Source organism: Ursus maritimus, unplaced genomic scaffold, assembly GCF_017311325.1.
Source record: "Ursus maritimus isolate PB19 unplaced genomic scaffold, ASM1731132v1 scaffold_16, whole genome shotgun sequence".
Taxonomy (NCBI): Eukaryota; Metazoa; Chordata; class Mammalia; order Carnivora; family Ursidae; genus Ursus; species Ursus maritimus.
The window spans coordinates 1,111,631-1,124,475 of NW_024424008.1; the positions used below are offsets into that span (position 1 = coordinate 1,111,631).

The 12,845-nt window shown below is 44.1% G+C and overlaps 1 protein-coding gene across 2 annotated transcripts; it reads right to left on the minus strand.

The window, feature by feature from the left end:
- Positions 1-1,787: 1,787 nt before the first annotated feature.
- Positions 1,788-9,005, minus strand: LOC103680071 (hemoglobin subunit beta). Of its 2 annotated transcripts, none has more exons than XM_040630710.1 (3): positions 8,899-9,005; positions 8,565-8,787; positions 1,788-2,043 (listed from the first exon to the last, which is right to left on the minus strand). In XM_040630710.1, the coding sequence occupies exons 1-3, from the start codon at positions 8,988-8,990 to the stop codon at positions 1,915-1,917; spliced, it is 444 nt and encodes a 147-aa protein (XP_040486644.1). In that variant the 5' UTR covers positions 8,991-9,005; the 3' UTR covers positions 1,788-1,914. The 2 variants fall into 2 exon arrangements, with proteins under 2 accessions (XP_040486644.1, XP_008707833.1); XM_008709611.2 differs by lacking the exons at positions 8,565-8,787; positions 8,899-9,005 and adding exons at positions 2,921-3,143; positions 3,272-3,440.
- Between the last annotated feature and the right edge of the window lie 3,840 nt (positions 9,006-12,845).

Consider the following 12,845-nt stretch of genomic DNA (forward strand, 5'->3'; position numbering starts at 1 on the left):
TGTTTTGAACCAGGATGGACCTGGTCTGAGTATAATCAAGAGTGAGGATCAAGAGATTCATGCCTGTCATCGAGAGGTGTGTGGTTTGATTTGGCTCAAAAACGACACTCAACTAGGGCACCCGGGTGGCACAGTCGTTAAGCGTCTGCCTTCAGCTCAGGGCGTGATCCCAGCGTTCTGGGATCGAACCCCGCATCGGGCTTCTCCTCTGGGAGCCTGCTTCTTCCTTTCCCACTGCCCCTGCTTGTGTTCCCTCTCTCGCTGGCTGTCTCTATCTCTTCAAATAAATAAAATCTTTTAAAAAAATGACACTCAACTAGAACACTGTTGTACCTACAGTAATGTTTAGTTTTAAATTCCGTCCAGTCATTTTGGCATGTCTACAGCATAGCCCTTATTTTCCTGGGTCAGGCACATTTAGTGGTCACTCTTCTCTCCCAGATGCACAAACTCTTGGTTACCTCAGTTAAGCATCCTTCCAAAAATTAAATTAAATTCATAAAATTAAACAAAATAAAAATATTCCAAGAAGATCAGAACTCACAGAAATGATGGACATATATTTTTAAAAGTCATATTTCTGTATGAAAAACAATAAAAGCCAATCTAGACACGAGATTGATAAAGTTTGTGCTAGTTATTACAAACAATCAGTGTCTCAGTCTGTAGTGACCACGCAAATATCTCCTCCATTGGGCTCAGATGGTCATTCAGAATTAGATTTTGTTGACATCACGATGTGGGCCAGGGTGTTGATTTAAGAAAAGCAAAGGGGCGATTTTTCCCAAGTTAAATTTGAAGCCGTACATCTTAGGAGCAAAGTCGTGGCTTCAGTCTGGGCCCCTTTACAAATATACAAGGTCTTCGTTCATAAGGCCAAGCGTCTAGCAGGCTCTGAGCAGAAAGCAAATGTCTGATCAGTGTTTCCCTTCCCTCATTCGATACTGGCGCATCGACACCAAAGGACCTCTCTCCAGGTCCCTGGTTCAGAGTGTCCTCTAGTTCCAGCAGTTCTAAGACAGGCAATAATCCTTCCCTCATTCATTCAGTCACCAACCACCTTAATTAATAAATATTCACCTCCTGCCTACGCAGGAAAGTCAAAGGCACGGTGGTCATGTGGGACAGTACAAAATAGGCAGAAATGTTTATACAGCATAGAGTGTGAGTGTGAGGGATAAGAAGAAATGTGAAGAATAGGAAGAGGGGAAGGCTTTGGAAAGATTTTCTTAGGCAATATTGGAAAGTGCATTGAGGCCAGGGTGCAAAGGCATCACAAGTGATAAGCAAACATGCAGTTTGTCTGAAATGGGAGGGTGGGAGCAGGAATTATTGATGGACATGTTTGGGGCAAGTAAAAGAGGGAGGTAATTTCTTAGAGCAGGCACGCTTGATGGAGCATGGTGTTGCCGGCTACACTGCAGGCAAGGGAGGTAGGGAAAAGGAAACACAGCAGTGTCTTGATCATTCATTATGTCTCTAACTGAGCACCGTAGTTTTTACTAATTGTAGGAAATAGGTCAAAGAATTAGCCTGAGGGCTGTGTCTTAGGTTGCAAGTCTTCCCTAGAGCCCCTGTAATGCCAGTGTTCTCTGTAGATTTATACATTGACCATGCCTGTGCTTTGGAGGGAGAAGTGTCAATCACTAGTGGTATGTATGATCGCCTTCCTTTCTCATTTCCCTTGACCTCTTTGACTAAGACACAAGAGCTTCCAATCTGTAGACCCCCAGGGATGTTCCATACCCCCAGACAAGAAAATAAAATAAGTGAAATGAATCAGGAAGTTGAGCTGAAGGTTCTTTATTAGGCAGAAACCATACCCTTGATGGTGGACATTATTTCCCCCAGTTCAGAAGATAGAATTTAGGGGAACAGGGTCTTCCAGGGATCACCAGGAAACAGGCCAGGAGCTCAGTGGTACTTGTGGGCCAGGGCGTTGGCCACACCAGCCACCACCTTCTGATAGGCAGCCTGCACCTGAGGGGTGAACTCTTTGCCGAAGTGGTGAGCCAGCACACACACCAGCACGTTGCCCAGGAGCTGCGGGGAAGAGACGAGATAGACGTACATGCATGATTCAGAGAGAAATCAAGCTGGGCTGATGAGACACTGAGCCAACAATCTTTTTTTTTTTTTTTTTTCTGACCACACTCCAGCCCAAACTGACCTTCACATTATCTCCATCAGCATAAACGAGTAAATATATATGTAGGTATACTGTATATTTTTTATTATGCATATACTTAACAATTACTTGGTTAATTAGGATGATGCTGGGCTGTCTTTTAGCAGCTACAGCTGCCCTGCTTCTCTACTTCTGGTCTATCATCCTCAGATATTTTTTTTTCTTTTCCTTTCCATTGAGTCTTGACTCGATAGACATGCAATTTTTCTTTTTTTTTAATTTAAATTCAATTAACCGACATAAAATACATCATTAGTTTTTGACTTAATCTTCAATGATTCATTAATTGCATGTAACACCCTATGCTCATCACATCACATGCCCAATTATTCTTTAATTTTGAGATGATTTGTAGCCTCCAGAGTGACAACTCTTTGAAGAGCCCTTCCAATCCCCATATGGAAAGACAGAAAGACTTTTCCAAGGGCAGAAGGAGAAGATGAGAGCTAGTGTGCATAAGTTGGGTATTGAGTAGGGGAAAAAAGTTAGGAGGAAAAGAGAGGGGCCAAAGATAAGTAATTAAGTAAAGAGCTTGATGAAATAAAAGCTTGTGAGAAAGGAAACAATATGGAATACTGAAGGGTAACATGAAATTATGTAAATTCTGAAAAGCATTCAATGATAATACATAGTGAGGGAAAAGGAAGGTGGGGGGGAGAACAGGTAGGGAAAAGAATCAGAGTGAAAGACTAGAAAGTGAAAAGGAAAAAACAGAGCATGTCATAGACTCACCTTGAAGTTCTCGGGATCCACGTGCAGCTTGTCACAGTGCAGCTCGCTCAGCTTAGCAAAGGTGCCCTTGAGGTTGTCCAGATTCTTCAGGCCATCACTAAAGGAGTTCAGCACCTTCTTGCCATGGGCCTTGACCTTGGGGTTGTTCATAATAGCATCAGCAGAGGACAGGTCCCCAAAGGAGTCAAAGAACCTCTGAGTCCAGGGGTAGACAACCAGAAGCCTGAGGGGTGAAAACAGCACAGAGCACAGAGGAGTCAGAGCCTGTCAGAAGCCCAGGCGACTGAGCATTTCCACCTGCCCAGCTTCCATTCACTCTCCGTAAGCCTGCCTTGCCATCTGGATACCTACCTGCCCAGGGCCTCACCACCAACTTCATCCACGTTCACCTTGCCCCACAGGCCGGTGACGAGAGACTTCTCCTCACCAGTCAGATGCACCATGGTGTCTCTTTGTGGTTGCTAGTGAACACGGTTGTGTCAGAAGCAAGTATAAGCAGCAGCTGGCCCTGCTCTTCCTTTTATGCCCAGCCCTGATCTTGCCCTCCCTGCTGCTGTGACCAGATTGGCCCAGGACATTGCAGAAGCTTATTGGTTTGTGAGAATGTGGGTTGCGTCCTCATTCCCCAGTTCCCTTCAGTTGCCCTGAGGGTGGCGTTCTCGGTGTTGTGTGTCTTGACTCAGAATCCCTGCTAGATCTCTTCCCAGTTCATCCCCTTCAGCAGCGGCTTCCATGAATACAGGACCACTCTCGTTATGTGCATATGATGTAGTCTGATATAGTGAAATGTTCCTCAGAGTTTAACTCTTCTAGTTCTTTCACTTCGTAGATAAGGAAACTAAGCCCTAGAGAACAGAAAGGTTATCAAGTTGACTCTATGTGGTACTTCTCTTTGTCTCTAGAGATATTTGTAAGTGGTTGGAATAAATGCTTTGCCATACTTTTAACTTGCTTTCTTTCTCCTTCTTTGGATAAATACTTCTAGTAACAAAACTCTTCTCATTCCTTCACTGAAATAAATGTCCTTTGAAAGAATGAGAAGTAATGAATATTGTTTCTGTACCAGTTACTAAAATACATCTGGGGAGCATGGATTTAACAGAAACAATTTAATGAGTGATAAAGAAAAAGATATCGGAGACCTATAACGTGATTATTTAAAACTATGATATGACTCAAGAAAGAATGCAGAGGATTTGCAATGAAGATTTACCTTATTCAACCAGATTAAGTCTGACAAGGTTTCTGGGAAAATGCAGGTGCAGAAATTTCCAGTTGTGTCCTCAGGAAAAAAGTAGAGTTAGATCTAGAAATGAAGATTCAAAGGGAATTTTAGTCTTTTCTGAATATGAAATAGTATTACATAGAGGGAGGGAGGGAGGGAGGGAGGGAGGGACCAACCAACAGAAAGGAAGAGAATGGAGTGGGTTGGAAGTCAGAAGGCAAAGAATATAAAGAAGAGGAGGAGAGAGAGAAACAATTTCAAAATTTAGCAAGGATGTGGATCAATAAAACTCAGGCTCTGCTGGCGACAGTGTAAAATGTACACCTGCTTTAGAAATATCTGATCGTAGCTACTAAAGCAGAATATATGCAAAGCCTACGAGCTAGCAATTATTCTTCTAGAAATGCAGAAATGCATGCTTGTGTGAGTCCAAAGACTGTGACATCAGTATGCATGACGATCCCAAACTGCTAGCAACTTAAATGTTCCTCATTCAGTGGAAGAGATAAATCGTGATATAAAGAAAGAATGAAATATTACACAACAATGAAAAGAATCAACCACTGCTTCCCTTGCAGAAATACAGATGATTGTACAACATCACGTCAATTAGAAGTAACAGAGGGGGGCGCCTGGGTGGCACAGCGGTTGAGCGTCTGCCTTCGGCTCAGGGCGTGATCCTGGCGTTATGGGATCGAGCCCCACATCAGGCTCCTCCGCTATGAGCCTGCTTCTTCCTCTCCCACTCCCCCTGCTTGTGTTCCCTCTCTCGCTGGCTGTCTCTATCCTGCCGAATAAATAAATAAAATCTTTAAAAAAAAAAAAAAAGAAGAAGAAGAAGAAGAAGTAACAGAGGGGTTCCTGGGTGGCTCTTGGTTTCGGCTCAGCTCATGATGGTTGTGAGATCGAGCCCCATGTTGGGCTCTGCGCCGAGCATGGAGCCTGCTTGAGATTCTCTCTCTCCCTCGCTCCAGCTCGTCCACCTGCATGCACAGGCACTCTGTCTCAGGCTGTCTTAAAAAAAAAAAAAGTAACTAGAGACAATGATTCAATGTATATGATTTATATGCAAAAAGCAGGACAATGTAACTGTAATTTAAATCACAAGGGGGAGTGTTATATGATAGAAAGGTGCAAAGGAGCCATGAGTGATCTTAAAACTATGTTACAGATTATCTGTCTTTAACCTGAAAGCGAAGAAAAACTATGGAAAACTTCAAGGACCTGGGTGACATGATTTGATTTGTATTTTTAAAAAAATTATTCTGACTTCCATATATAACTGGATTTATGGGGTAAAATAAATGAGAAACAAATAGTTAAGATGATATTATAGTTGGTGGGGGTGGTAAAAACGTCATCTCTATTTCCGGGCTTAAGCAATGGATGATGTGCTAGTCCCTAGATGGGGAACAGATTAGCAGGAATAGATTAGGAAACTGTTGGGGGTTTTTTTGGACGTACTGTATTCGATGCACTCTTGAGCAATGAGATATGGACCACCAAACAAATAGATATGTGGGTCTGGAGCTCATAAAGAATACAGTCGGTTCGAGAATGCACAACGGAACAGGGCACAGAGGAACAGATCAGCGTGCATTGTATAAACTGCTACCACTACCTTCTCAATAATGACAGCCAAAGCACTTTAAAGTGACCTCCTTAAAACCTTGGAACATAGTTGTGAGGTAGGAATTTTTATTCCATTTTACAAACAAGGAAATTCATGCTGGAAAATGTTCACCAAACTTTTCAAGGTGATGGGGCTGGATGTGATCTTTTACTGCTAATCCCAAAGCCCTGGCTTTTCACTTCTATGCCAGGGACTTGGGCACAGAATTTGAAGTGATGGCCACAAAAGTGGACGTGCTCAATTGCCAGCTCCGAACAAGAGACTTTTGGCATTTTCTGTCCTGAGAATAGACTTTCCTCTTTTCATTCACGGGCAGGGAACCCGGCTGTCATCGGTGACTTCACCACTTTCTACTGCATTCCATTCCAAGTCCTGTGGTATCTTGGCCACGATGGTCTCTTACTTGAGTTGTTCTTAGTTTCATTGCTTCTGTGAAGTTCAGTCCTTTGCCCTCATTATAATCACAGTACATTCCTGTGGCTACATCTAAGTTACACTCTGCCTTGTTGGTTCTATACCCATACATGGATCAGTTTCCCTAAAATTCCCTATTCACTATGTTACTCTTGTGTGCAGGAAATTTAACTGGTACTTTGCTTATAATAATAGCTTCTATTCCTGCTTTTCATGGCAGTAGTGTTCCTAATTCTATATCACCCCACTGCTTTTTTTTTAAGGTTTTACTTTTTTATTTGTCAGAGGGAGAGAGCACGAGCAGGTGGAGGGGCAGGCAGAGGGAGAAGCAGGCTCCCCGCTGAGCAAGGAGCCAATGCAGGACCCTGGGATCCGACCTGAGTTGAAGGCAGAGGCTTAACCGACTGAGCCACCCAGGCATCGCCACTGCACTGCTTTTAAGGGGCTAATTTCTCCTCTGTCACTTAGACCCAGCATGCTAATTCCTGAATTTGTCATTTTCCCACATAAATGGCCTTTTATCTCCACTGAAGTCTTAATGGAATTGGAAACATGTTCCAGGTCGCAGAGCTAGCAGATAGGGTACAGAGTCAAACCAAGGCAGTTAGTTCCTATGCTTTAGGAATAGTTCCTCCATTAATACCACTGAAGACACTAGGGAAAGTCTAGAGCATGGTCCTCGCCTGGGTCTCTGGGAAGCTCCATCTCTACCCTGTTACAGCTGATAAAAACATGTTTCTTATATTATTTAATATAAGTGAAATATAGCATCAAAAAACTCAGAGATTATAAAAATAGCAGCCTAGACAGGTCCCCTACTTGGGGTTCTAATGTGCCCCTACTCACTCTATCAACCATCTTCTTGCATTTCCCAAGAGTACCTCCATTCGCTCCCTTGCCCTGGAGCCACTATTCAGTTCAAGAGTCCACTTTCCCTTTCTAGAAGTAACTGCCCCCTGAAGCCACTCTTTTTTTTTTTTTTTAAGATTTTATTTATTTAGATGACAGAGAGAGAGAGACAGTGAGAGAGGGAACACAAGCAGGGGGAGTGGGAGAGGCAGAAGCAGGCTCCCAGCAGAGGAGCCGGAAGCGGGGCTTGATCCCAGGACTCTGGGATCATGCCCTGAGCCAAAGGCAGACGCTTAATGACTGAGCCACCCAGGCGCCCCTGAAGCCACTCTTATCTTGCAGAATCCTATGCATCTCTTCTCTATTCTCCCCAAATAACCTCCTTCCCTAAAGAAGTGCTTTCTTTTAGCTGAATTAACATTAAAGATAAAAATCAAGAGAGAAGATAAGGATATTCATTACAGAGCACAATTTTTATTTTACTTGATTATATAGCAGTTAGGTCTGGAGGCAGGGCACCCTGCCCATCTTCAGGAGAGGGACTCTTGGAACACCTCCGGTAGGCACCTCAGTGGTACTTGTGGGTCAGAGCGTTAGCCACGGCAGTTGTCAGCTTCTGCCAAGCAGCCTGCACCCGGGGGGTGAACTCCTTGGTGAAGTGGGTTGCCAAGACGACCAATATCATGTTGCCTAGAAGCTGGGGAAAGAGTAGGATACAAAGAAATAGTGCCGAGTGAACAGAAAACCTCAAGCTGGCCACATCGATTTTCTTCCTGATAGGAGATTGAGCAACGTTCGGGGCCATGCTCCGACAAAAGTTTACCATCATATGCTGGACACTGGCGTCAATATGACTCCCAGCCCTGTACCTCCTATTGTGCTCTATCCTTCTCTCCTTTGCCCTGTCAACTTCTGAGCCCAAAACATTACCATGGACGGCTTCTCTTTTCTAGAGGGATTACAGGACTGCAAGGGGCCTTAATATGTATAGTCTACATCCCCAGATCATACATTCTTTCAAATTGTTTGGACACTCAGATGAAAAAGAATTTTGAGCCAAGTATACAAGAGCATTTCATCACTGCTAAAGGGGGAGAGGGGTCATATTGTCCATTGAAAAGATTGCTCTTATTTTGTCTTGCTTAGTCCTGGTTCTAAACTCAAGAATCATGCAGAAATGTATTCATCATTTTTGGAGAAAATTTCAGTTACCAAAAGTAAGATGTTCTTGCTATAATTGTACTGTCCCAGCCAAAAACATTTAACTCAATTTGGCCAGTGTTCTTCACACATGCATTTTTTCAGAAATGTAAGATGGCTAGTGGCCTCCACTGGTCATGGTAATTACCCTAATCGGTCTTACCTATGACCTTTGGAACAACCTACCTACCAAAATCAAGCCCCTCCTTGATATAGAATGTCCCAAAATATGGGATCAGACTTAACTACCTGTGTTTTCGAACATATCCACACTGCGAATATCTAGGATGAAAGGACAAAGCTCAGGCATGCCCAGAACTCACCTTGAAGTTCTCGGGATCCACGTGCAGCTTGTCACAGTGCAGCTCGCTCAGCTTAGCAAACGTGTCCTTGAGGTCATCCATATGTTTAACAGCATTTCCAAAGGAGGTCAGCACCTTCTTGCCATGGGCCTTGACCTTGGGGTTGCCCATTATTGCAGACTCAGAGGACAAGTTTCCAAAACTGTCAAAGAACCTCTGGGTCCATGGATAAACAACCAGGAGCCTATGGGACGATCACAGTCACAGACGAGATGGGAAGTCAGAGCAGGTAAGAAACCTGACCAATACCGCTTCAGGAATACTTTCTGCCTTTCTGCCCCCCTCCAGCGCCTACCTTCCCAGGACCTCGCCTCCAACCAACTCCACATTCACCCTGGCCCACAGGCTAACAACCGCAGCCTTCTCCTCGGCAGTAAAATGCACCATGGTGTCTGGGAGCTTACTGGTGACCAGTAATGTGCCAGAAGCAAGTCTGTGTTGTTACTTCTCTGTGTGGCCTTTTATTCCTCATTTCTAGTTTCCAGGCCCTCGCTTCTCCCAATGAAATGAGACCATTGGTCAAGGGTGGGTTGTCACACCAGGGGTGGGGTTTGGACAAGGGAGGGTCAGCAGGATGGACATCTGGGTCTCGATAGCATTGGGTGGCTCTATCAGGGGGATTCTGCTGTCCTTTCCCCACTGTCTACTAGGCATTTCCTATCTCAAGCTCCCCACCCCATTATCCCTGAGGTGACCTTGTTGGCTGACCATGAGGCACAACTGGACTTAAAAGGAGTAAGAATGAGAAATCTGTTGGGCATTGTATCGGATGATTACAAGATATCATTCATTGTTCACCTTGGGTATAAAGGAAGCCACGGCTTTTCCGGGTCACCATTTTTTTCTAAAACTTAGACAAGGCTCATAGTTTTGTAGTGTTTGTAAGAAGAAAAGACTCCAATCTAGCCTCAGTTCAGATACAAGACAGGTAAAAGCTGGATAATTTAGAGAACCAGTATTACACTATTGTCATTGGGTTCTATTAAAATATATGTACTTGTTTGAGTACATTTTTTCACTTGGACTACTCAGCAGTGTCTCTGGCCGATAGCATGTATCCACTCTTCTATGTCAGCAAGTGCACAATTGAGTACTGGGAAAATTGCATGTTCAGTGGAGGGAACATTAGACTCTGGCAATAGTGATTGATTAAGGCAGGTGCCTTTGGCATTTGCTGGAGCCACACTCCCTTGTTGTGCTTAACTGTTCCTCGTATCTAATGAGGCAGAGGCAAACTTCACTGACAGTATTGCACACACCGCTGTCCCTGTCACCTAAGGTGCTTTGGTCTCGTGTATCTCAAACAAGCACTTATTGGTCTAAACGAGGCACATTTTCGGAGGGAGAGAGAATGGCTTGTTTTTTGTTTTTGTTTTTTTCTCTCTCAGAGTTTATTGCTCCCACATTTTGAGCTCCAGGAAGCTGGTTTGTTTCTCCCCAAGACCAATTCCACCAAAAAAAAACAAACAAAAAAAAAACAAAAAAAAAACAGTTTAAGAAATAATCTCCATGTGTATTTACAAAGGTACTCTAAAATTTAAAAAGTTCAACTCAATGTATTAGTGTTGAATTTCTGCTATTAGAAAAGAAATCCTTTGGGGCGCCTGGTGGCACAGCGGTTATGCGTCTGCCTTCGGCTCAGGGGGTGATCCCGGCGTTATGGGATTGAGCACCACATCAGGCTCCTCCGCTATGAGCCTGCTTCTTCCTCTCCCACTCCTCCTGCTTGTGTTCCCTCTCTCACTGGCTGTCTATCTCTGTCGAATAAATAAATAAATCTCAAAAAAAAAAAAAAGAAAAGAAAAGAAATCCTTTGAGACATTGAGAATTTTTATCAATTCATCTTGGAAAAAACTTACATTTAAAATGTGGATTGTTCTGCCCTTACCATGCTTGGCAGTTTACTGTGGTGCCTTCTGAAATACAGGGTTTTTCTTATTACCACCACCTATGTCATTCATAAAGAGCTAATTGAATTCCCAGCATTTGAGAAATGCCTTTGAAAAATATCTTTTAAAAGTAGCAAAATGATCAAAAGAATAAAATGTAGCAAAACAAAGCAAAACAAAAGTAATACAATCTGGATAAGAATTGCTAAGGTGCCAGAGCTAGTTTACCATGACAGAATTGCTCGCAGTCCCAAACTATGATGATGTGAACACTTTGGTACAGAGATATTTAAAAAAAAAAAAAAAAAAAAAAAAGTGTGACTCAATCCCAAAAAGATTTCTTCAAGGGAAGAAGTCAATGAAATGAAAGAAAAGCAAGGAAACTTTGGCCACAGCCAGGAATCCCACCTCCCCTCAGCCATGGGCATGGTCTGAGGGAATGGTCTCAGGGTCCATGCTCTCCCATGGCCCTGGTGCTTGTCTCCCCAGTGCGCACACACTGCAACCCGTCAGACTCAGGGACATTTGCGACTCTGAATGTTGGCAAACAGCCTCCCATCTTCCCAGCAAACCAGACAGTGATTATGGCAATTACCTCTAACTCCTGTTTTTCTCTCATCTTCTCTAGACAATTACCTTCCAAGACTTTCTGATTTCTCTCCTTCATGGCTGTTCCACACTTTCACTTGACTTCCACGCTCACGGTTCGCACTGTTGTCCAGAAGCTTATCACATCAATGCTAGCCCATCACCGTGGTCATCTAACAGTTTTACAGTTATTTATCACATATTTAAAAAGCAAATATTGGGGCACCCGGATGGTTCATTTGGTTAAGTGTCTGCCTTCAGCTCGGGTCAAGATCTCAGGGTCCTGGGATTGAGGCCTGCATGGGGAGGGGGGGGTCCCTGCTCAGCGGGGAACCTGCTTCTCCCTTACCTGCTGCCCCTCCTCCCGAGCTCACCTTCTCTCTCTCACTCTCTCCTTCTCAAATAAATAAATAAAATCTAAAAATACAAAGGTAAAAAGAAATAAAAAATAAATATCTACTGAGTCCAATCATTCCATGGATTGTTCTAAAAACTGGGGATCTTGAAAAATAAAAAGTGTATATAGTGTCATGCTCACATTCTAGGGGGCAGAGGAGACCGACACTGAGAATTAAATCAGCGAAGAAGAGAATTTCAGATGGGTGTCATATGACAAGAAAAAATGCATCTGATGACATGGTAGCAAGTGACTAGAGAAAAATGATATAAGGATAGAGGTTCTAAAGGAAGTTACATTTGAAGAGGGACTTAATGATAAGAGGGAGCCAGGCATACGTCGTTTGGTGAAACAAGCTCCCAGAAGCGGGGAAGGGCAGGTGCAAAACTCGAAGGCTGGAGAGAAAAGGCGAAAGAAAGAAAGAAAGAAAAAAAAACAGATTTCCTTTAGAGAAGGCATTACAAGGTCTGAGAGAGAGGTGTTAAGGGAAGAGTGGGAGGGAGCAGAGTTGGAGCGACTGGCCCTGGCCTCGCTGTTTGGGCACATGCGGGTGGAGTGGGTATTTACACGAAGGCACGGAAACCAGTAGAGATTTGTCAATGTGAGCATGATCGCTAATCTGCCCAGCACCCACAGCCAGGCTTACCACGCTACAGCCTTGCTTATAACCCCGAGTTAACGTCCAGCCAGTCGGATATTCCTGTGATCTAGCCTCCCCGTGGCTCTATGCAATTCCTTTCCTTTTCCTTTTGATCTCGAAGAGCTCATCTGCTTCCCTGAGCTGCCTTCTCAGCCTCTTCCGGCTCATCTTCCCACCCAAACCCCCTCCTCTCTGAGTGCTTCACGGGGAAGTCCCTTCTCTGAAACACTGCAGCAAATCTGCCCCCTGGGACACGGTCTCTCCTGATGACACATAAGCAATATACCATTCCCCAGCAGCTCTGACCACTTAAACCACAAAGTTCTTCCGTAAAGCCCAAGGCCAGTTCTTAAGGGATGATTTCAAAAAGAGTCACCCCCTGCTCGGACCTCCAACCCCTCCCATCCCTAATCTACCCTTGCAAGGGCTTGTGACAAACCAGCTGCTTTTAGAAAACGCTTCCCTCTTATCAGGAGAATGGAATTACAGTCCTTGACCGGACCCTGCCCTTTTCAGACCTGGGTTAATTTTCCTCCGAAGAATCCCCACACTGGTACTCAACCTCCACCCACATCCTTGGTTTTCACTGGCATCTTCACTCAGGCCCATATAATCTCAGGTTCGGAGGAGTTCTTGTCCCATGACACCAGCCCTCTCTCATCAGAGCCCCCCCACGTCTGCAGCTTTAACCTGAAGAGCCCCCAAGTGTATGTTCTCCCCAGGTGTAT

What these genes read in the sequence shown, in the direction of transcription:
- LOC103680071 (XM_040630710.1), bottom strand. Translation starts at nt 8,990, where the DNA reads ATGGTGCATTTTACTGCCGAGGAGAAGGCTGCGGTTGTTAGCCTGTGG. An exon ending in GGAGGCGAGGTCCTGGGAAG is followed by an intron (nt 8,788 to 8,898) that starts GTAGGCGCTGGA and finishes ATCGTCCCATAG; the next exon opens with GCTCCTGGTTGTTTATCCAT. An exon ending in TGGATCCCGAGAACTTCAAG is followed by an intron (nt 2,044 to 8,564) that starts GTGAGTTCTGGG and finishes TCTTCCCCGCAG; the next exon opens with CTCCTGGGCAACGTGCTGGT.